At 45.2% G+C, this 26,031-nt stretch overlaps 1 protein-coding gene across 1 annotated transcript in view; it reads left to right on the plus strand.

Annotated features, from left to right (window-relative positions):
- LOC126279923 (RNA-binding protein 24-B-like) overlaps positions 1–26,031 on the plus strand; it is a 320,643-nt gene that overhangs the window by 282,655 nt on the left and 11,957 nt on the right. Inside the window, exon 4 of the mRNA XM_049979717.1 lies at positions 19,466–19,710. Coding sequence (XP_049835674.1) covers positions 19,466–19,710 — 245 coding nt within the window. The remainder of the gene's footprint in view (positions 1–19,465; positions 19,711–26,031) is intronic.

Here is a 26,031-nt window from a genome sequence, read left to right on the forward strand (position 1 = left end):
AGTAGGCGAAACTACAATTTCCAATCAGTGATCGGTTCAGTGGGACCACACCATTGTGGAGTCACCACCATCTTGCCCTGTTGACAGCTTGGGTCCATGGATTCATGGGGTCTGCGCCACAGTGGAACCTTCCCATCAGCTCTCACCAACTGAAATTGGGACTCATTTGACAGGACCACCGCTTTCCAGTCGTCTAGTATCCAACCGATACGGTCACGAATCCAGGAAAGGCGCTGCAGGCGATGTCGTGCCGTTAGTAAAGTCGGTCGTCTGCTGCCACAGTCCATTAACGCCAAATTTCGCCGCACTGTCTTAACGGACACGTTCGTTGTTAACGTCCCACATTGATTTCTGCGGTTGTTTCACGTAGTGTTGTTTATCTGTTAGCAGTGGTAATTCTACGCAAACGCCTGCTCTCGTCCACTGCGTTGCCCGTGGTTAGAATTAATTCCTGTAATTTGGTATTCTCGATACATTCTTGACGCTGTTGATCTCGGAATATCGAATTCCGTAACGATTTCCAAAATGGACTGTCTCATGCGTATATCTCCAACTACCATTCCGCGTTCAAAGTCTGTTAATTCCCGTCGTGCGGCAATAATCAAGTAGGGAACTTGGGAACTTTTTCAAATTACTGACCTGAGTGCAAATGACAGCTCCGTCAACGCACTGTCCTTTTATACCTTGTTTACACACCACAACCGCCATCTGTGTATATGAATATCGCTATCCCATGATTTCTGTCACCTCATTGCAAAGGCTTCGTAGGACAGGCAGCCTCCAGACTTTCAAAGTGAATCTGCGGTCGAGTTAGTTCCCGATGCACTTTTCAAAACCACTCGAAAAACTGACTTTGAAATTTTCCGATCGCTCGTAAGTACAGTAAATTTCAAAGTTGCTAAGTGCGTTCTAGTCATGTTATCGCGAGGTCAGTGGTTCGATTTTCGCTGCACTTTTTATTTATTACTTTTTTAAATTCTGTATGCATCAGCGAATAGAATGGTCAAAAAATAATGAATCACAGTTTTTAAATAAAACAGACACCTTTTTATTTTTAATCTCTAATAACATGAAAATGCGAGTACTCATTTATGTCTGTACTAACAGTAAAACCGTAAAACCGCCCTGTGTCTGTTTGTTGAACCCGCAAATCTTCCAGACAACTAATTGAATTTTCGTAGTTTTTCACAGAGCGTAGCTTCGAGCAGTATATAGGCTTTATGTCATCAAAATCGGAACACGGAAAGAAAATATCTTAATTTAAAGTTTAGAAGTTCGGATGTTGACCTTACGGTAGTGAAATGATCGTCACGGCGTAATATACCAGACAACCAATAGATGGCGCTGTTAGTTTCGTAGTATACCAAAGAACGACCAAATGGTGCTGTTAATTTTATTACATCAGTGGCAGAGGAACTTTTTGGAACTTTACGTCACTGACGGACCTATGCCGCAGTCTCAGCATTACAAATACGAACTAACATCAAAGTTACTTGGCTAGCATTCACGGATTTACTGATTTCGCTTTTTGTATTAAAAACGTAACGATATTGCTTCGCTTCTTTCAATACGTCATGCATTATCTCGCTGCCAAGAACCCTTCACTCACTGAGAAAACCGCCGAAGTTCTCAACCTGTTCGCACAGCTGCTTCACGGTCTCTTCCTCATTAGTGATGCAAATAAGCTCTTCGCTAATGCCCCCAATCATACTGCTTCAAACGTCGTACACAAAGAAGCCAAATCAATAATAAATTCCATGCATACGAAGTGTCGGTCACACCTATAAATAAACATCCGGCCAACGCTGGGCTTACCAGCTAGCAGTAAAGGAACATTTGGTTCGAAAATGCGAACCGTCTTACTTGCAGTTCATTGTGCAACGATTGTCGTTTATCCACAACGTGGTACCAACCCATTTGTACGGATTGTGCGACAGAATCTCACAGCAATGTTTCATGGTCGATGGACAGACCCGGTAGCATGGCCTCTCCGTTCGCCGGACCTGAATCCCATACATTTATGGTTGTGGGGACATTTAAAGGCACTGGTGTATGTATGCCCAGCGCATCGACAAAATGCAGACGTTGTGGTGTCACCGCCAGACACCACACTTGTTTAAATCGGCCGCGGTCCGGTAGTATACGTCGGACCCGCGTGTCGCCACTATCAGTGATTGCAGATCGAGCGCCGCCACACGGCAGGTCTAGAGAGACTTCCTAGCACTCGCCCCAGTTGTACAGCCGACTTTGCTAGCGATGGTTCTCCGAATAAATACGCTCTCATTTGCCGAGACGATAGTTAGCATAGCCTTCAGCTACGCTATTTGCTACGACCTAGCAAGGCGCCCTTATCAAGTTATTATTGAGATTGTGAATCATATAATGTCAAGAGCGACGTTCGTCATTAATGGATTAAAGTTAAGTATTCCAGCAGCTACGTCCTTTGTTTCTAAATCCTAATTTCCTGGTCCTGTTCCAGACCTCACGCCAGCCTGCGTGAGCTAAACGCGTGCCTTTCGGCCTCCTTTAGTAACACGGTGTTGGCTCTCCTGCCAACCACAACAGAAGTTACAGGAACGTGCGACGAATGCATGTGACGCAATCCGAATGGAGCCAGGTGTATTTGAAAAAGTGCTTGATTCACTACAAGGAGGTGTGACGTGTCAGCATGCGTGGGGTAACCACTTGCAGCAATCCTGTGGGGTGTAATTCAACGTAACAGACAAAGAATTGAATGAGAGCATGGATTGACCCATATCTCCAGGTACTGGTTGAGCCTTCTGCCTGGTTTGATGCGGCCCGCCACGAATTCCTCTACTGAGTCGGCCTCTTCATCTCGGAGTGGCACTTGCAACCTACTTCCTCAATTATTTGCTGGATGTATTCCATTCTCTGTCTTCTTCTACAGTTTTTACCCTCTACAGCTCCCTCTAGTACCATGGAAGTTATTCTCTAATGTCTTAACAGATGTCCAGTCATCCTGTCCCTTCTTCTTGTCAGCTTTTTCCATACTTTTCTTCGCCCGCCCATTTTGCTGTGAGCCTTCTCATTCCTTACCTTATCAGACCACCTAATTTTCAACATATACTTATATGGATATGGTGTCTGTTCTTTCGCAAATGACCTGCAGCCGTCCAGAACAAAATTAGAATTATATATTAATACCTTGAGCTGCTGATGGGCGTTGATATATATCAACGGGGACAGGTGAAAATGTGTGCCTCGACCGGGACTCGAACCCCGGATCTCCTGCGTACATAGCAGACGCTCTATCTAACTGAGCCACCGAGGGCGCAGAGGATACTACGACTGCAGAGACTATCTCACGCACGCCTCCCGCGAGACCCACATTCTCACCTTATATGTCCACACACTACATTCGTAGTGTCCCTACACAACACACTCATTACTCGTGGAAGACATTCTTACCAAGTCCCGTAAGTGTTCGGGTAAAGTGTGTGCGTCCGCACTTGGCAAGAATGTCTTCCACGAGTAATGAGTGTGTTGGGGTGGGACACTACGAATGTAGTGTGTGGGCATACAAGGTGAGAATGTGTGTCTTGCGGGAGACGTGCGCGAGATCGTCCCTGCAGTCGCACTATCCTCTGTGCCCCCGGTGGCCCACTGGATAGACCGTCTGTTATGTAAGCAAGAGATTCCGGGTTCGACTCCCGGTCGGGGCACACATTTCCACCTCTCCCCGTTGATATATATCAACGGCCGTCAGTAGCGGAAGGTAATTTTATTTTAATTTTCAACATTATTCTATACCACCACATTACGAATGCTACGAGACTTTCCCTTATATACATCTACTGATTACAAATACGAATACAACTTCCGTTACACATTATGCTACTTGTAAAATAAACATAACGTTCATCTGACTCATTTGTAACAAATTCCATGTACAGCCTAAAGCGGGCGTCAGATCCCCGTCCTGCCATTTTTCGGTGATATTACAAAGTTAATCTATGTGAATTACCTTTGAGAAGGGAACAGCCGATTTCCATCCTACCCTCGTCTAGTATGCATACCTACTGCGTCTACAACGACCGCTTCGCCGTAGGGACTTTTAACCCTTTTCTTTCTTCTTTTTCTGTCAAATCATTCTTTTCTGACAAGCGTGTCCTTAACAGTAACGAAGTGGAAGTGCGAAGAGGATATGCAAAAGTGGATGTCATCTATGAGGCAGTTAAGTCGATTAAGTACGCTCTTAAATATAGAATAATCACCATTGTTATTGTTCCTTGAGATTTTTAATTGTGTTTAACGCACCGTGTTGATCAAGGGCGGGGATCTAAATTTTACCTGCTGAACAATCTTTCCCGCATTCTGCTTGAGTGATTTAGGTCAACAATAGGAAGCCCAAGTGTGGATAACTAGACAGGAGTTTCAATGTCTCTTGAATGTGAAGGCAGGAAATAAAGAAAGAATAGGATTTAACGTGCAGTCGAGGACCTGGTCATTACTGATGGAAGAAGACTGGAGTAGGAAATAGGCTGTGTTAATAGGATCCATTCCGGTATTTGCCGTAAGCGATTAGAGAAACGACGGAAAACTTTGAAAGTAGTGATTACATGTCGATTTCAACCTAGCTGCTCCTGAATGCGTTTCCAGCGTCCTAAGCTCTGTGTCGCCTCTCTCGACAAGACTCCTGCGTTATTTCAGAGTGATTATTCAGCAGGGAAAGGAATTATGAAGTGCTGAGGTTTCCGCTTCGAGGCAGCAAAACCAATTCAGAACCTTAAAAGAGGAATCAATTGAAAAAATGAGCACTGCCGTACATGTTTTCATTTGCAAAAAATTACGCCCTACAACTGACTTTACGGAATACCTCAAGTGTGAGAATTTATAACCATTTATTAAGAAACGGCAGTATGCAGGATTACAAAAAACATAAAGGGAGACAATATAGCCAGTAATGTGCCCAGTCACGTGCTTCTAGTCAATATAAAGGCTCAGCCGAGCACGGAACCGTGTGTAGGATCATCTTTTGCTGCTGTTGGACAGCGTTAACATTCAGGCAAATTCTCCACTAGCTCCAATAGACGTTTTTTTTTTTTTTTCGTGTAAAATGGTGGGTATATGTAGCTTCCCCTACCGTGAACTGATGACGCTCTTCTTCACGCCAAAGATATTACATACAGTAGGCCAGCCCAGTATATCCGCCATGTTTTTTTATTAGGACCATGATGCAGTACTTGGTTTCTGTCTCTCTCTCTCTCTCTCTCTCTCTCTCTCTCACACACACACACACACACACACACACACACACACACACACACACACAAGTATCGTGTACGTTGTCGATTGTTCGTCAGTTTCATTTTGCTTTTGAATATTTGAACGATCTTCATGGATATCAAACGGAATATTATTAATATCGTAGCAACCGTATTGACGGGAGAGAGACGGAGAAAATATTCAGGTAACAACTTCACAATTCTTCACGAGTTTGCGTAGTCAGCGTAATGTTGTCACAGAAGTGTCCAACAAATTCCCGTGCGACACGCTACTAGATAGGCGTTGTGCCGTACTCTCAAAATGTTAAGATAGTTCGCGTTTCAGTGTGACTCAAGAAATGCATTACTTAATCCAACTTAACTCCCATAATGGCTACGACGGTACATCGTGAGAAATTACGACTTATGCTGAGGTGTCAACAATCGTTTGTCGAGGTTATCAACAGTAGTTCATTCCGCCTGCAGTCGGCGGCAGTACGGTGGAGGTTGAAGTATTGGAGGAGAAGGAGATTATTGTTTAACGTTCCGTGGACAACGAGGTAATTGGAGACGGAGCACAAGCTCGGATTAGGGAAGGATGGGGAAGGAAATGGCCGTGCCCTTTCAAAGGAACCATCCCGGCATTTGCGTGAAGTGATATAGGGAAATCACGGAAATTCTAAATCAGGATGACCGGAAGCGGGATTGAACCGTCGTCCTCCCGAATGCGAGTCCAGTGTGATAATCACATTGAGGAATTCAATTTGGTGCACTATGCAACCTTCGCCACACACACGACATGCGGAGTTCAAATACTGAAAAAATATGTAGATGTTCTGCCTTCCTCGACAATCGGAAACATATTTTATATGAAGAGAGCAGACAGTATTCCGTGGATATATACTGCGCACGCCTAAGCACTGACGAATAAGAAGTAGCGATTCGTGTTAATTTTGAGAGACAGTGTTCCCTTTATATTGGAATGTTATCATATTCGAGCTTATAATCGCAGAAACGGCATGCTTTTGTGATGAAAACGTGGAGTGGAGTGGAACTCGGAACAGTATCGACATTTAGCAGAAACGTTAAACTTCCTGTGATAGTATTAGCTTGTTACATAAGTTCGTATCGTTTTTCCGTTAGTTTGACAACACAATAGCTATACATAACAGTCTTTACTCATCAATAATATATTCTCCTTCACTGTTTACAAGTCTGCCAACGCTGGGGTAACATTTCGATTCTGTGATTGTAGAAATCACTTGTTCTTGAGGCGAAGAATTCGTCGAGCCATGTTCGGAGCGCATTTTCATCTGGAAGGGAAGTGCCTAGAAGGTTGTTTGACAGAGAGAGGAAAAGGTGACAATCTGAGGGGCAAGATCAGGTGAATAAGGCGGGTGCGGAATAACTTCCCAGCTCAACTAGTATATGCGTGGTTTCTCTTTTTTTTTTTAAAAAAAAAAAAAAATCTTGCAGGACATATCACGCAGTCTTCCTGACTGTGCTCTTGGAATTCGTGTGCAAGGCGTCTCAACAGCGATGGTTACACCTCGGGGAAGCAATTCATTGTAATCACACCTTCGCTATTCCACCAGGTGCATAACATTATGTTTTGTGGATGCGCGCAGGTCTTTGTGCTGGGAATTGGTGCTTTGTTTGGGTTCAACCATTCCTTCTTTTTCCTTATGTTACCATAAAGACACCATTTTATGTGCCTCAGTAACGATACAGGATAGAAATAGTCAGTGTTGTTCACATGTCAATTGATGACGAGCAAGCTGAGATGCACATCTGGCCAATCGCTGATTTTTGTGATTTTGGCTTAGAGCGTGTGGTACATATACACCCTATTTTTTAATCTTCCTCATTGCACGATGGCGGAATGTCACAGTTCATCGCATTTGCCAGTTCTCGAGTATACAGAGAGTGAATAACTGTGGATTATTGCGTTACACGATCTTCTTCAATCCCCGAAGGTCTTCCTGAACGTTGAGAGTCACTAATTTCAAAACAACCCTCCTTAAAAGAAGAAAAACATTTTCTTGTCGTTCTGTGTCCAACGACATTATCCACATACACGGCGCAAATGTTTCTGGCTGCCTCCGCGGCTGTCACCCCTCTTCTGTCGAACTCAACAGAAGAGTAAGCCGGAAATGTTCCCATTTCTCCATTTGGAATTCCATTTTGTAGCACCCACAGCACTATCCTCAAGTGACAAAATGACAATATATAAATTCAAATAGCAACACTGATCGACAGATACGAAATGACAATAGATAAGTAAACCCATAGCAACTGAAATACAAACATACAAAACAAAAACGCTACGAACTTAAACACCAATCTAATATTTTTCCGCGTAGGTCCTTTGTACTACCAAACGAACGAAAACAACAACGAGTTAGGTTGGTTGGTTGACTGGAGGAGGGGACTAAACAGCGAGGTCAGCGGTCCCATGGGGTTAGGGAGGGAGTGGGAAAGAAGTCGGCCGTGCCCTTTCAAAAGGAACATCCCGGCATTTGCCTGAAGCGATTTAGGGAAACCACAGAACAATTAGGATGGCTGGACCCGGGTTGGAAACGTCGTCATCCCGAATGCGAGTCCGGTACGCTAACCCACGAATTAGGTCCTGCAACATTCGGTTGCGGAAACGAAACGTTCCTTTACATCATATTCACAGATGTTATGGTCTTCAGTCCGAAGAATGGTTTGAAGCAGCTCTCCTCGCAAGTCTATCTTTTGCAGACCTCATCATCTCCGAGCAACTAATGCAACCCACACCCATTTCAACCTGCTTACTCTCTTCATCCTATTCATCCCTTGGTCTCTCTCTAGGATTTTTACCCTGCACTCTTGCCTCCAATATTAAACTGGTGAAACTAAGATTTCTCAGAATGTATCCTGTCAATCTATGTTTTCTTGTAGTTAGTTTGTGCCATTAATTATTTTTTTCCAATTCGATACAGTACGTACTCTTAGTTACTGGATCTACCCATCTAATCTTCAGCATTCTTCGTAAACAACATTTCCAAAGCCTCTTTCCCCTTTTTATATACTGACATTATATTTCTTAAAACGTATTTAATCCGCCACGCAAATTCTAACGTCTGTTTCAAAGAGACACGTCAAACGATGAAAGGCAAAAAAAAAAAAAGGTTCAAATGGCTCTCAGCACTATGGGACTCAACTGCTGTGGTCATTAGTCCCCTAGAACTTAGAACTACTTAAACCTAACTAACCTAAGGACATCACACACATCCATGCCCGAGGCAGGAATATATATATATATATATATATATATATATATATATATATATATATATATATATATATTAAATCTCATTTTGTTCGCTTTTGTTCGTTGCATCTGCTCGGGGCGGACGTCGTAAGACATCCATTTATGTTCGTTTTTGATCGATTGACTCAGTTTTTTTATTACAGAGGGCGCGAAACCCTCTGACCGAACACGCTGAGCTACCGTGCCGGCTGTGATTCGAACCTGCGACCGTAGCAGTCGCATGGTTGCGGACTGCGCGCCTAGAACCGCGAGACCACGGCGGCCGGCTATGAAAGGCATACAGCACAGAGAGCGTTATGGCTAATCACCTTTACGTTTATGAAGCCATGATTTCTTGACACTGGTACTTCATTACTTTTCGCTGACCGGTGAATCCAACAGTAAAAGTGCTTCACCATCAGAAACAATAACCAACTGTTTCCCTAGATTCTGACTCGCTACTTAATCCGACGTTAAGCTAGCCGACTGCAAGACCTGCGTCCTCTCGTGCGTAGTGAACAAGCCACAGTTGCTTCCGTAAGGAGAAGACAGAGGTAAAAATCGATTAGATGAGGTTTGCTGCCGAAACTGAAACCGTCATATGTATTGGTATTTTTATTAAATATCGTTACTGCAACGATTACGTACACTTATCAGAAGTAAAGGAAAAAGTCGAAATGGAGTGAAGTGAAAAAGCACACAACAATGGCTACCTCACACAGTAGTGTCAGCTGTGTATTTGGCTGCAGCCAAAAACAAATGACTGCGGCCGAAGCCTGTCGACTTTTACCGATGAGGACTTTTTCTTATCCTCAATTGGCATATGGTAATTGTCATACAAAGACTCACGTCTAGGTAGCTGATCGGCCAATTAAAAATTGAGACTCTGAATGGCTTCGAGCAAGGACTTGGCCAGGATTTTGTCAAAGGGGAGGGGGTCGATTTGTACGTAATTTACTTTTGAGAGGCCTTCATACAAATAGTATTTCGTTTATAAAATTGAGCAAGAAAAGATTTTCTTAAAAAAGAAAAACTATAACATTTTCATATTCTCTGAGGGCAATAAGGCCGGTCGGAGTGGCCGAGCGGTTCTAGACGCTACAGTCTGGAACCGCGCGACCGCTACGGTCGCAGGTTCGAATCCTGCCTCGGGCATGGATGTGTGTGCTGTCCTTAGATTAGGTAGGTAACCTCAGAAGTTAAGTCTCATAGTGCTCAGAGCCATTTGAACCATTTTTGAGAGAATAAGATTTTGTCATTTGGGCTCCTGGTGACAGAGTTTGAGCAAATTTTTTAAAGAAATGCAGCCATCGGTGTTTGGGAGATATTTTTGTTGAATGACGCGATTTTCGGGCGACACAGGCATATCCAAGTGTACTTCTATGCAGAGATTTTAATTTAATGCTATTTTTAATTACGTTTACCGCTCCGCTGTCCTGTGAAATACTGAAATACTACACCTCCAGTGATCTACCAGTCTCCAAATAACGATTCCAGTGCTAATATTAAACTGTTATAGATAGATAATTAGGCTATTGTAGCAGTGCGTACATATTTCTAACTTACCATAACGCTAGTGGACGACTCAAAATCGGTTTTCCTCTTCGTTCTTTTTACAAACTTACACGTAATTAGAAACTATCGCAACAGTACACAATACAAAAACAATAAAAGACAGCATTTACATTAAATTCAGCTTCAAATAAGAGGTGAACTGATTAACAAAAACAGCAAATGAGCTCAAGTAAAGCCAAAAGTGTACAGTAGTTTGCCGTGGCTGGAGTAGGCGTGGCCGATAGCAGATAGTGCTGTCGATATGTCGGGGGTGTAGATCTATCGGTGGCCAAGTTTACTATCGGTAGTGCACATCCATTTTTCGTCGTAAAACATTTTTCTATAACAAAACAATCCCAACCGCATAAATGGCTCTAAGCACTATGGGACTTAACATCTGAGGTCATCAGTCCCCTAGACGTAGAACTACTTAAATCTAACTAACCTAAGGACATCACACACATCCATGCCGGAGGCAGGATTCGAACCTGCGGCTGTAGCAGCAGCGCGGTTCCGGACTGAAGCGCCTAGATCCGCTCGGCCACAGCGGCCGGCTCCAACCGCACAAAGAAGTTTATTTATTTACCGGTGACCGGTGTCGACCACTGTTCTGGTCATCATCAGACCGCTTACTCCATGGGAGTCCGCTGAAGCTGGCGAGAAGCCGGCGCCACTCTAGGAGGCACGTAACCATACATGTCTCCTAGAGTAGCCCCAGCTTCAGCGGACTCCCATGGAGTAAGCGGTCTGATGATGACCAGAACAGTGGTCGAAACCCATCATCAGTAAATAAATAAACGTCTTTATGCTAAATAAATATCTTTATACGGTTGGGACTGCTATATTGTAAAATATTTTAACGTTTGTTATAACCGCTGCCTTTCCAATAGAAACAAGGTAAAATGTTTCAAAAAAATTTAAAATATGTTTCAGTTTCACTACACAGCAGCTAGGTCGTGAGTAATTTCATTTAGGTGATAAGAGGGGGGGGGGGGGTGGGAGCTGAGCGATCTGGCCATTGGACCCCCCTCCCCCTTTGGTTACGTCCTTGATGCAAGTCTTTAAGGACTAAGACTTGCATATTTAAGTTTAATTAGATTTATAAGAGTGCCACTTAACTCGGATAATGAACAGACTATACTGTGTGAAATATTATCCGTTTCGGTGGAGGTTTTTATGTATCCCGACAAGGCTTAATCGGGAGTCGGTTTTTCAGCGGAAAAATAGGGACAGTATTGCCCAATCCCGGTACCCGGCAACCCTGACAGACACACACAAACACAAATTCAGAGATGTGAACTCACACACGAGCGAAACAGAAGCAAGTTTCGTTCCACGGTGAACGCAGAAAGTTCGGTTTCGGCGGTGTCGCGCTACGGAATACCTCGAAGTGAAGATCCATGACGCGGCCGGCGTATTCCAGGACGCTGTCCACCTACGCCGAGAGAGGAAAAAAAGGAACAGTTGCGAATCGATAGGCGGGCCCGGGTGCCGCCTCGCGCACCTGCCATTGGCGGGGCGGGGGCCGGCGCCGGCGCCCATTGGATCATCCTGATCCGGCGCCGCCATTGGATAATCCGGAGATTGCGCAAATCCCGCGGCGGGCCGGCGCACGGCGTCGCGAGCCGCGGCGGCGCCGGGCGGCGGTGGCGCGTCGCGTCTGCGCCCGCTGCCGGGCCCGCCTCCACGCTGGGCAGGGCCGCCCCCGCACAACATGGGCGGCAGGCTGCCCAGCCGGCGTTCACATAGCAGGGAAAAGAGGAATGCTGGCCCGTGCGTAGAACGTAGGCTCGGCATAAATTACAACTTGATATGTCCAATTAATTTATACACTGAGGTGACCAAACTCATAGCATTCTGACATGTACATATCTCACGAAATAAGCGTCAAACGAAAACTCTACAAAGAACGAAACTTGTCTAGCTTGAAGGGGGAAAACCAGATGGCGCTATGGTTGGCCCGCTAGATGTCGCTGACATAGGTCAAACGGATATCAACTGCGTTTTTTTAAAAATAGAAACCCCCATTTTGTATTACATATTCGTGTAGTACGTAAAGAAATATGTGTTTTAGTTGGACCACTTTTTTAGCTTTGTGGTAGACGGCGCTGTAATAGTCACAAACATACGGCTCACAATTTTAGACGTACTGCTGGTAACAGGTAGGTAAACTAAAGTACAGAACGTAGGTACGTTTGAACATTTTATTTCGGTTATTCCAATTTGATACATGTACCTTTGTGAACTTGTCATTTCTGCGAACGCATGCTGTTACAGCTTGATTACCTGTAAACACCACATTAATGCAATAAATGCTCAAAATGATGTCCGTCATCCTCATTAGGCAATACGTGTAACGACATTCCTCTCAACAGCGAGTAGTTCGCCTTCCGTAATGTTCGCACATTCATTGAGAATGCCCTGACGCATGTTGTCAGACGTTGTCGGTGGATGACGATAGCAAATATCCTTAAACTTTCCCCACAGGAAGAAATCCGCGGACGTCAGATCCGGTGAACGTGCGGGCCATGGTATGGTGCTTCGACGACCAATCCACCTGTCATGAAATGTGCTATTCAGTACCGCTTCAACCGCACGCGAGCTATGTGCGGGACATCTATCACGTTGGAACTACATCGCCATTCTGTCATGCAGTGAAACATCTTGTAGTAACATCGGTAGAACATTACATAGGAAATCAGCATACATTGCACCATTTAAATTGCTATCGATAAAATGGGGGCCAATTATCCTTCCTTCCATAATGCCTCACCATGCATTAACCAGCCAAGGTCGCTGATGTTCCACTCGTCGCAGCCATCGTGGATTTTACGTTGCTCAATAGTGCATATTATGCCGGTTTACGTTACCGCTATTGGTGAATGACGCTTCGTCGCTAAATAGAACGCGGGCAAAAAATCTGTCATCGTCCCGTAATTTCTCTTGTGCCCCGTGGCAGAACTGTACACGACGTTCAAAGTCGTCGACATGCAATTCCTGATGCATAGAAATATAGTATCTGTGCAATCGATGTTGATGTAGCATTCTCAGCACCGACGTTTTTGAGATTCCCGATTTTCGCGCAATTTGTCTGCTACTGATGTGTGGATTAGCCGCGACAGCAGCTAAAACACATACTTGGCCATCATCATTTGTTGCAAGTCGTGATTAACATTTCACATTTGACTGAACACTTCCTGTTTCCTTAAATAACGTAACTATGCGGCGAACGGTCCGGACACTTGGACGATGTCGTCCAGGATACCGAGCAGCATATATAGCACACGCCCTTTGGGCATTTTGATCACAATAACCATACATCAACACGATATCGACCTTTTCCGCAATTGGTAAAAGGTCCATTTTAACACGGGTAAATATCACGAAGCAAATACCGTCCGCACTGGCGGAATGTTACATGATACCACATACTTATCCGTTAGTGAGTATTATAGCGACATCTATCACAAAGCGAAAAAAGTGGTCCAACTAAAACATTCATATTTCCTTACCTACATGAATGTGTAATAAAAAATGTGGGTTCCTATTTGAAAAAAACACAGTTGATATCCGTTTGACCTATGGCAGCGCCATCAAGCGGGCCAACCATAGCGCCATCCGGTTTCCCCCTTCAAGTTAGACGAGTTTTGTTCTTTGTAGTTTTTTTCGTTTTATGCTTATTTCGTGAGATATTTGGCCCGGTCACTACCAATGGACCACCCTGTATACAGATGGAAATAGTACCGCGTACACAGAGTATGAAAGGGCAGTCAATCGGCGAACGGGTCGTTTGCACTCAGGTGATTTCTTTGAAAGGTTCCGACGTGATTATGGACGGACGACGGGGAGTAAGCGGGGAGTAACAGACTTCGAATGCGGTATGGTAGTTGAAACTAGACGCATGGGACATTCCGTTTCGGAAATCGTTAGGGAATTCAGTATTCCGAGAGCCACAGTATCAAGAGTGCGTCGAGAATACCAAATATCGGGCATTGCCTCTCAACACAGAAAACGAAGTGGCCGACGACCTTCACTTAACGGCCGAGAGCAGCGGCGTTTGCTTAGAGTTGTCAGTGCTAACAGTCAAGCAACACTGCGTGGGATGTACGGCGAAGGTATCCGTCAGGACAATGCGGCGTATTTGGCGTTATTTGGCTATGGCAGCAAACGACCGACTCCAGTGGCTTTGCTAACAGCACGTCATGCCCTGCAGCGCCTCTCGTGGGCTTGTGACGATACCGGCTGGACCGAAGACCACTGGTCAGATGAGTCCTGATTTTAGGTGGTAAGAGCTGATGGTAGGGTTCAAGTGCGACGCAGGTCCCACGAAGCCATGCTCCCAAGTTGTCAACAGTGCATTGGCGCTATGTTTACCTGGAACTGATTCGGTCCCTTGGTCCAAATGTAGCGATCATTGATAGGAAATGGTTATACACTACTGACCATTAAAATATCTGCACCAAGAAGAAATGCAGATGATAAGCGGGCATTCATTGGACAAATATATTATACTACAATTGACATGTGATTACATTTTCACGCAATTTGGGTGCATAGATTCTGAGAAATCAGTACCCAGAACAACCACCCCTGGCCGTAATAACGGCCTGAACTCCTGGGCATTGAGTCAAACAGAGCTTGGATGGCGTGAACAGGTACAGCTGCCCATGCAGCTTCAACACTATAACGCAATTCGTCAAGAGTAGTGACTGGCGTATTGTGACGAGCCAGCTGCTCGGCCACCACTGACCAGACCTTTTCAATTGGTGAGAGATCTGGAGAATGTGCTGGCCAGCGCAGCAGTCGAGCATTTTCTGTATCCAGAAAGGCCCGTACAGGACCTGCAACATGTGGTCGTGCATTATCCCGCTGAAATATAGGGTTTCGCAGGGATCGAACGAAGGGTAGAGGCACGGGTCGTAACACATCTGAAATGTAACGTCCACTGTTCAAGGTGCCGTGAATGCGATCAAGAGGTGACCGAGACGTGTAACCAATGGCACCCCATACCATCACGCCGGGTGATACAGCAGTATGGCGATGACGAATAAACGCTTGCAATGTGCGTTCACCGCGATGTCGCTAAACACGGATGCGACCATTATGATGGTGTAAACAGAACCTGGATTAATCCGCAAAAATGACGTTTTGCCATTCGTGCAGCCAGGTTCGTCGTTGAGTACACCATCGCAGGCGCTCCTGTCTGTGATGCAATGTCAAGGGTAACCGCAGCCATGGTCTCCGAGCTGATAGCCCATGCTGCTGCAAACGTCGTCGAACTGTTCGTGCAGATGGTTGTTGTCTTGCAAACGTGCCCATCTGTTGACTAAGGGATCGAGACGTGGCTGCACGATCCGTTACAGCCATACGGATAAGATGCCTGTCATCTCGACTGCTAGTGATACGAGGCCGTTCCGTATTACCCCCCTGAACCCACCGATTTCATATTCTGCTAACAGTCATTGGATCTCGACTAATGCTAGCAGCAATGTTGCGATACAATTAACCGCAGTCGCGATAGGCTACAATCCGACCTTCATCAAAGTCGGAAACGTGATGGTACGCATTGCTCCTCCTTACACGAAGCATCACAACGTTGTTTCACCAGGCAACGCCGGTGAATTGCTGTTTGTGTATGAGAAATCGGTTGGAAACTTTCCTCATGTCATCACGTTGTAGGTGTCGCCACCGGCGCCAACCTTGTGTGAATGCTCTGAAAAGCTAATCATTTGCAATTCACAGCATCTTCTTCCTGTCGGTTAAATTTCGTGTCTGTAGTACGTCATCTTCGTGGTGTAGCAATTTTAATGGCCAGTAATGTAATTCAAGGTGAAAGGATATCAAAGATGATTCGCTGATGATAGTGCCATCCTCAGCGAAGCTGAAGAAGAGTTAAAGGATCTGTTGTACGGAATGGACAGTCTAATTAGGCCAGAATATGGATTGAGAGTAAATCTAGAAAATGACAAAATTAACGAGTTGTAGCAGAAATGAGAATAGCGAGAAACTTAATACCAAAATCGGCGACCATGAAGTTGTTGAAGTGACAGAATTGTGCTACCTTGGACCCAAAATAACCAGTGATGGACGGAGTAAGGCGAAAATAACACGTTTCAACTGTACGAATTGGCATAGGATTTGGTGATTGTATTCTGACTATCGTTAACTTAACTGTAACAAATTATATGCTAGAAATTTTGACAGGTGTACTAATCAAACTTTGGATGACGATAAAGAAAGAGAAAAACTAAAACCAAGGCCGTATAAAAAAGATACGGCACGGAAATCATATCAACGAGTTTTTTTGTTCTGGCACAGCAGTAACGGATGTTAAACAAAGAGTTACACTTCTTTGAGAAGCTTGTAAGTAAATCTGGTGAGAATCAGAGCTTTTATACAGAAACAAAAAACAACTGCCAATAAATTTGTTTGGGCCATTTTAATCTGTGCGTGCGAATCGTAGTTACTTGAAAAACATGAAAGAAATTGGAATTAATACAGATGCCGATAAAGAGAAGAACATCAAGGGCATCCCGGAAAGGAAATGCAGTGAACAAGTACTATCGAGAAAAGTTAAAATTAGAGAAGATTCAAACTTAGTATACATGTAAGTCGCTATAAAGGCTTCGTGAAGAAGCTTCTAATAAAAACGTAAGGGGGATAAAGAAGAGAACATCACTCCTACCTAGTGTAATCGTGGGATGAACTGTGGCATCTGGAACCGACTGACAAAAATGGCAAGAGAAGCAAAAAACAGCTGTAGAAAGAAGATAACGACGATTTACAAAGTGATGTGTTGGTTTGACAGAGCACCAGTAAATAGTGATGATTCCATTTACCAGCCATGTCTGATGCTAGTAAACGATGGCGTCCACGAGCCCCATGGGAAACGAACCCCCTTCTGCGTGGAAAACTGCTTCCAGCGGAGCAACCATTTACCGAGAACGACTGCGATCCGCAAAACTTTTGTTATGCAGTTTTCGATGCTGGACAGGTCGGATCGTGGAGGTGATCACGCTATACCATGGATCTCGAGACGTACCCTTCAGGGTCGAGCGGTGTGGTCGTATTCAACGAAATTGTCAGGCAGTCGACAAGCACAGCAAGGTACACCATATGATCAAAAGCTCGGACAACCCTATTATGTAGTAATTGAGCACTATATGTCACGAGAGACGGGCCTTCCGGTATAAAAGGAAGCGGGACGTACTTTGGTGTCAATCAGAAGCTGTAACGTCAGAATGGGCCGCTCACGAGAGCTGAGCGTCTTTGAACATGGACTAGTCGCTTGATGTCACCTGAGTAACAAATCCATCAGGAGCATTTCAGCCTTTCTAAAGCTGCCGAAGTCGATGGGGTGACTGTGAAGTGGAAACACAAAGGAACAAGCACAGCTAAGGCAAGACCAGGTGAACCTCATGTACTGATGTACAGGGCCGTCGAGCTTTGCGGACGGTGATGTCAAAAATCGCATCAAATCAGCGGAAGGACTCAGTCGTGAGTTCCTAAGTGTTTACTGACCAGCTAGCACAATGGCAGTGCGTACGGAGTTGAAAAGAACGTGGTACAGAGGTCGAGCAACTCATTGTAAGCCACACATTTCTGTAGTCAGCACTAAGCGAAGCTTGAGGTGGGTGCAGAACGACGCCACTGGACAGTGGGTGACTTGGAACGAGTGATTCGGACTGGCGAATCACGTTATACCAGGTGGCAGTCAGATGGAAGGAAGGGTTTGGGTATGACGAACGCCCTTAGAACGTTACGTGTCATCATGTTTAGTGCCATCAGTGAAGTATAGAGAAGGTAGTGTTACGGTATGGAGGTGTTTTTCGTGGTTAGGTCCCCATTTTGCACTTAATATAAATCTAAACGGGGAAGGTTTTGAACACATTTAACAGTATCGTGTTACTGTGTGCAGTAGAGGAACAGTTCGGAGACGATGATTCAGTATAATGATGCACCCCAATATGAAGTAGTAAGTGTGAGGCAGTGGTTTGTGAACAACACATTCCTGAAATGGACAGGTCTGCTATGAGTCCTGACCAGAACACAGTGGAACGCGATTGGGATGACTTTGAACGTCTGCTTCCCTTCGGTACCCAAACCCGTGCGTCCTGCACCACTGCCTTCTCTAGCTCTAGTTCTAGAAAAAGAATGAATGGCCATCCCCTACAGACATTGACACGTCATTGAAAGTGTCTCCAGCAGAGGTCAAGCCGCCATAATGGCCCTTACTGATGCCCTCTAATTAACTTCCCGGATACTTTTGATCGCCGGACCGAGTTGCCGAGCGGTTCTAGGCGCTACAGCCTGGAGCCGCGTGACCGCTACGGTCGCAGGTTCGAATCCTGCCTCGGGCATGGATGTGTGTGACGTCCTCAGGTTAGTTAGGTTTAAGTAGTTCTAAGTTCTAGGGGACTGATGACCTCAGAAGTTAAGTCCCATAGTGCTCAGAGCCATTTGAACCATTTGAAGTTAGAACTTTAGATAGTAAAGGTTTGAGCGGTGTCTTTTGGTTTTGTGACCACCTCTTATTTTACTGGGGTTACATTGGTAGAACTGATACGAACAGAAACCATAATTTATTTGTCTTCATAGTGGTAAATTTATTATTGACATAAAGAAATTTATATATCAATAAAAACCGTTTTCAGAAACCAAACTCTCTATTTCTGTTAGCAAAGTGATATTGGAATAGTGGGGGCACATTTTCAAATGCAGGCAATTGCTGTTTACATTTTAGGCGCAAAGCTTTATGTCTGTAAATACGAAATAATTTACAAATTAATTATATCGACAGAGAATATTTAAATCGCGTTACTGTAGAATGCTTATATAAATTGTTTCTTTTGAATCTTCATGTTGTCACGCACGGCGCGTCCATAAAAATAGGGATGTTCAGCCGTAACCGCACTTAAGTCTTCTTTAAAATTTTGGTTGGAAACAATTCAGCCATCTTCGGAGCGAGCCGCAAAAACTGACGGTGTAGCGTTTCCGTCCACATTATATACCGGTGAGGCCAGCCAGTTGTGCAAGCGAACTCGGAAAGCCATACCACATCGGTGGCAGAGACATATGCTTCAGTGACGCCCGGTCTGAAGGATGTTCAATCACAAACTCTGGTCGCAGACTGTTGCTAGTCACATGTTCTGTTCCACAGACTGTTGCGTATGAGAGCTCGCTCTGAAGATGGCTGAACGTTCTGCAACCGAAATACCTACAGAAGACAAAGTTGTTTTACGACTGAATTCCCGAATTGATATGGAGCAAAATTGTTTGTTCTTTGTAAAAATGAGTTCTCTTCATTTTGGCAGATGGCGATTCTTGTAAGTACGTACCTCCAATAGGAGTTAGAACAGATTAGCACGTGGCGCTGCTGCTTTGTGATGGGAATGCTGTGGTGCTGCAGGGTGCCTCCGAGCTACGTATACCCGTCGCCGTACCTGAGCGCGGCCGCCGCAGCCGGGGGCCCCGGGAGCTTGGTGCCGCTGCCGCCCGCGGCGCCACTGTCGCACGCGGCCGCCGTGGCTGCAGCCTCGCAGTTCTACGAGTACCAGAACGCCGCCGCCGCTGCCGCGGCCGCAGCCGCCGCCGCATCCTACCCTGGACAGTACCCCAACGGCTTCGACACCTACCCGTACACCAGCGCCGCCGGTAAGTTGACGCTCCTGGTCTACCTGCACAGAAATGCACCGAGAAGGTATCTGGCTGTCCGTTCAGGGAAGGCCGTAGAGGCACGTGCGAAAACTACACCACTGCCCATTAAAATTGCTACACCAAGAAGAAATGCAGATGGTAAACGGGTATTCTTTGGACAAATACATTATACTAGAACTGATATGTGAAAACATTTTCACGCAATTTGGGTGCATAGATCCTGACAAATCACTACCCAGAACAACCACCTCTGGCCTTAATAACGGCCTTGATGCGCCTGGGCATTGAGTCAAACAGAGCTTGGATGGCGTGTACAGGTACAGCTGCCCATGCAGCTTCAACACGATACCACAGTTCATCAAGTGGCTATTGTGACGAGCCAGTTGCTCGGCCACCATTGACTAGACGTTTTCAATTGATGAGAGATCTGGAGAATGTGCTGGCCAAGGCAGGAGTGGCCCGTATCTCGTGGTCGCGCGGTAGCGTTCTCGCTTCCCGCGCCCGGGTTCCCGGGTTCGATTCCCGGCGGGGTCAGGGATTTTCTCTGCCTCGTGACGGTTGGGTGTTGTGCGTTGTCCTTAGGTTAGTTAGGTTTAATTAGTTTTAAGTTCTAGGGTACTGATGAACATAGATGACCGTAGATAGTGCTCAGAGCCATTTTTGAAGGCAGCAGTGGAATATTTTCTGTATCCAAAAAGGCCCGTACAGGCGTACAGGACCTGCAACATGCGGTCGCGCATTATCCTGCTGAAATAAGGGTTTCGCAGGGATCGAATGAAGGGTAGAGCCACGGGGCGTAACACATCTGAAATGTAACGTCCACTGTTCAAAGTGCCGTCAATGCGAACAAGAGGTGACCGAGACTTGTAACCAATGGCACCCCATACCATCACGCCGGGTGATACGCCAGTATGGCGATAACAAATACACGCTTCCAATGTGCATCACAGTGATGTCGACAAACACGGCTACGACCATTATGATGCTGTAAACAGAACCTGGATTTATCCGAAAAAATGACCTTTTGCCATTCATGCATCAAGGTTCGTCGTTGAGTACACCATCGCAAGCGCTCCTGTCTGTGAAGCAGCGTCAAGGGTAACCGCAGCCATGGTCTCCGAGCTGATGGCCCATGCTGATGCAAACGTCATCGAACTGTTCGTGCAGATGGTTGTTGTCTTGCAAACGTCGCCATCTGTTGACTCAGGGATCTAGACGTGGCTTCACGATCCGTTACAGCCATGCGGATAAGATGCCTGTCATCTCGACTGCTAGTGATACGAGGCCGCTGGGATGCATCGCGGCATTCCGTGTTACCCTCCTGAACCCACCAATTCCATATTCTGCTAGCAGTCATTGGATCTCGACCAACGCGAGCAGAATAGGGTAAACCGCAATTGCGATAGGCTGCAATCCGACCTTTATCAAAGTCGGAAACGTGATGGTATGCATTTCTCCTCCTTACTCTAAGCATCACAACAACGTTTCGCCAGGCAATGGCGTTCAACTGCTGTTTGTGTATGAGAAATCGGTTGGAAACTTTCCTCATGTCAGCACGTTCTAGGTGTCGCCACCGGCGCCAACTTTGTGTGTGTGCTCTGAAAAGCTAATCATTTGCATATCACAGCATCCTCTTCCTGTCGGTTAAATGTGGCGTCTGTAGCACTTCATCTTCGTGGTGTAGCAATTTTAATGGCCAGTAGTGTATTTTGTCAGTCGACGCCGACGCCCTAGTCCAGTTCGTAGCCTCACCATCAACGATTTTTTGATAGTGGGACACTAAAAAGGCCGTTTTTCTATGTATCTGCGTTGGACGCCATAGCGTTTGACCCACTTCGCAGCCTTGCCAAAATGTTCGTAGGACGGTATGGTAGTGTATCGCGTTTTTTCGGTATATTTTCATAGGGCTCCACATATCTGGTTCTACTATCTGCAGTTCACAGTCCCAGCACTTCAGTAATCGCCCCTTAAAAGCACTAAAGAAGATATAAGTGACAGATCTTTATCTTGTTGTATCCCTGTCGCCACTATCCCATCCTCGTCGCCGTAAGTAAAGAACTATATTAATCCACGTGTGCATTTATTTTTGCAGAAGGAGGATGATGGCAATCCATAACAGCATCCTCTTCCTTGCTTCCTTGCCGTAAAAGACTCAACAGATCTGCGAGGGTCACTCCAAAAGAAATGCACACTATGTTTGTAAAAATACAGTTTTCATTCTGCATGTGTGAAAGTTTCACAGTGTGTAGATACACCCTTCCCCCTAGTTTTCAAACTTAGTTTAACCTGTTCCCGTTAGTGGCACTGTCACAGCATGTCTTCGAGATGGCTGCTACACTTGACGTTCGTCAGAAGCAACGTGCTTTCATAAAATTCCTGTACTGTGAAAAGGAGATGTTTGTGCCTGGTGGGTTCCCACGATGTTGACAGTGGCTCACAAAGAAACAAGAAAAACTGTATGCAGCGAACTTTTGGAACAGTACGAGAATGGTGGAGATGAATTTCTTATAAGAATTGTGACAGGTGCTGAAACATGGCTCCATCATTTTTCACCAGAGACGAAGAGGCAATCAATGGAGTGGCATCATGCAAATTCACCCAAGAAAAAACAATTCAAAACCACACCTTCTGCTGGAAAAGTTATGGCTACGGTGTTTCTCGATTCCGAAGGGCTCTTGCTTGTGGACATCGTGCCACCATAAATTCTGATGCATATGTGACAACACTGAAGAAAATTAAAGCTCGACTGAGTCGTGTTCGACCACGTCGGCAAAAGCAGGACGTTTTGTTGTTGCACGACAATGCACTGCTACATGCCAATCAAAAAACCACGGAAGCGATCACAAAACTCGGATGGACAACACTGGAACACCTACCTTACAGTCCTGACCTGGCTTTGTGTGACTATCATCTCTTTGGGAAACTGAAATATTCTCTTCGTGGAACGAGGTTCGAAGATGACGACTCCCTTGTGCACGCTGCCAAAAAGTGGCTCCAACAGGTCTGTCCAGAATTTTACCGTGCGGGTTCACAGGCGCTGGTTCCAAGATGACGTAAGGCATGGAAATTATGTGGAGAAATGAAAATATTTTTCCTAAAGGATATATCTACATACTGTAAAACTTTCAAACATGTAGAATAAAAGATGGATTTAATAAAAAATAGTGTGCATTTTTTTGGAGTTGCCCTCGTAGCAAGGTATATCGTGAGCTGACGATTGTTTGAATGATGTCAATGAGACAGAGGCGCTCCTACTACGGTCACAACTGACTAATGGGCCGAGTTATTGTTGCCAAGAAGCAGAATACATATCTGCAGGATTGTTCGCATCTTTTCATTGATACGGTCTCACATTTCGTTCAATACAAAGCTGTCACCCTTCTCTACCTCAAGATGTTAATGCTGTAGTCGTCTGGCGGATTGCACGATTTTGTATGTCTGCGGATCTGGGAGGGTAGGACCGTTTCTGTTTCACATGTTTAATCAAGTCAGTAACGACCATTACTCGAGATCGTTCAATAGGTATAAATTACCAACAAAACATTACGTGGATCCAAATCAAATACTGTACCGTCAGATTTTGGTAGGAGAAAAAAAACTGAAGATTGTGATCCAGAAATACGTTGATGCCAATAAATGATGTGATCATAATGTAATTCTAACCGAAACATCCCATGTTTCTACAGTAAGGGGCAGTACATGCTGTGTGTGGCAACCGTGTCACCTGTAAACATTGCAGTACTTAATTACGAGAGTTCTGTCGCTTAGGATGGTTCATACAACAATAAATCAGAGGCTCCATATAGTGACTCTAATGAGGCAGGGAATAGACAGGTGGCCGCCACAGCGAATGTCGCTGTGAGTCGAAGTAATGTCTCTAGAGAGAATCTCAAACAAGTTTCTAGCGACAGAATCAGTTGAGGATCCTCACAAGTGGCCACAGATAAAGGCAACAGATGTACAAGATCAATACCTACACTCATGCTCATAAATTAAGTATAACTGCAGAACGTGGTGCCACACAACGTGGCACTACACAAAACTGGCGCTAATAGCATAGGCACATAGGGAACACACACAACAAAGATCTGTAAGTCCACGATATTGGTGATAAGTTGAGAAAACCGTCCCAAAACACATGTGCTACAAAACGCCACTGTTTCCCGCGCATGTACCCCGACATCAATTTGGGATATGATCACCATGCACACGTACACAGGCCGCAGAACGGGTTGGCATAGTCTGGATCAGTTGGTCGAGCAGCTGCTAGGGTATAGCCTCCCATTCTTGCACCACTGCCTGTCGGAGCTCCTGAAGTGTCCTAGGGGTTTGAAGACGCGCAGCGAAACGTCGCCCGAGAGCATTCTAGACGTACTCGATGGGGTTTAGGTCTCGAGAACAGGCAGGCCACTCCATTCGCCTGATATCTTTTGTTTAAAGGTACTCCTGTATGATGGCAGCTCGGTGGGGCCGTGCGTTATCGCCGACCAGGAGGAAGGTGGGAACCACTACACCCCTGAAAAGGCGGACATACTGGTGCAAAATGACGTCCTGATACACCTGACCTGTTACAGTTCCTCTGTCAAAGACATGCAGGGGTGTACGTGCATCAATCATAATCCTACCCCACACTATCAAACCACGACCTCCATACAGGTCCCTTTCAAGGACATTAAGGGGTTGGTATCTGGTTCCTGGTCCACGCCAGATGAAAACCCGGCGAGATTCACTGTTCAGACTATACCTGGAGTCGTCCGTGAACATAACCTGGGACCACTTTTCCAATGACTATGTCCTGTGTTCGTGACACCAAGCTTTACGGGCTCTCCTGTGACCAGGGGTCAGCATTATCTATAATTTATGAGCATGAGTGTGCACACAGAAACGCTCAACATAATGCTACAGCTTTAAGGGTGTAGTTCCACACAGCTACAAGAGTGCGAGTGTCAACACAAATGATATGAAATAGGCTCTATGAGCAGGATTACGAGCCAGAAGACCACTCAAGGCTCCTCTTCTGAATCGGGTTCGGAGATGGGCTCGTATTGCACTTGCCCAAAACCACTCTTTGTGGACTAGTCAGGAGTGGGACTAAGCGCTCTTTTTTTGATGAGACCTCTAACAACCTCCATCTTTATAGTACTGATATTCGTGTATGAAGGCAATGAGAAAAATGTTTACACCCTAACGGTATCTTAGACCATCACTGTTATCAAGGCTGTCCAGTCATGTTTTGGGGTTGGATCGGGTATGGCTGCAGCACACCCCTTATGCCTATAGATGGGAATATTATGACTTCCTTGCAGGCACTGTGGTGCCATTTAGTGACCATATTTAGTGACCATATTGACGCTGATGGACGACGGTGAACGCTCCCATCGTCACAATCTTGTGAACATCTTCCCAGTGGAGCACAGATCAATCGGTTGGAATGGCCTCATATTTTCCAGATCTGAACATTAATCGGAATGCCCGGATCATGCCTAAACGAGCGGTGATCGTCCTGCCCCACCAGAGACCTTACATACCATCATCGAGACCGATGTAGAGGAATGGGACAATATGTCTTAACGACATTAAACAGGTCTGCCATTTTGAGGAGGGCTAATTAGTTTATAAACAATGTGCTATAGAAGCTGACGGTGAGAAGAAACTACAGTGTTTGCTGTGGAATCTTTTCCAAGGATTTATTTGTGTTTATCAAGCTTCGCTATTTTCTTTTTGTTATGACTTTACGTGACATAACAGAATTAGTTTTGTTTCCTATTATGTCTAGTATTGACATTAAATCAGTATGCAACTTATATTTTAACCACTTTACTATTTGACCGTCCTGATCGACATTAATCTGGGCAAGCACGACGAGGAAATCTCTAGCAAGCATGCAGAGCCTGTAGGTCCCCCTATAAATGGCTGGGTGAGTCAGTTCAGAGGTCGTGGGAAGGCAACATCATACCATTTCCAACAGGACCATTACTAGTAAAGCACTGCGGTGAACAGACTAGCCTTCATGTTGATCACAGATTTATCCTTTTTTTAGAACACCATCAGCACATCGACAGCAAATTTCTTTCGATATCTTCAAGGCATATGCTATAGTCCACTAGCATGTCATCTTCATTTTTGTTCGTTTTCCAGAACGCAAGCCAGCAGAGAAGAGATCATCTTGAGAGCGTTTCATAGTCACGTCTCAACTACATGGCGACTTTTTCAAATTACAAAGACACACATGCTTTAAACGAACTATCAACTGGTGTTGGATTTTTTCAAGTGAAGAGAGTAGGTGGACAATTAGCATCACACAGCTACTCAGCACAT

This window comes from Schistocerca gregaria, chromosome 1 (genome assembly GCF_023897955.1).
Source record: "Schistocerca gregaria isolate iqSchGreg1 chromosome 1, iqSchGreg1.2, whole genome shotgun sequence".
Classification (NCBI taxonomy): domain Eukaryota; kingdom Metazoa; phylum Arthropoda; class Insecta; order Orthoptera; family Acrididae; genus Schistocerca; species Schistocerca gregaria.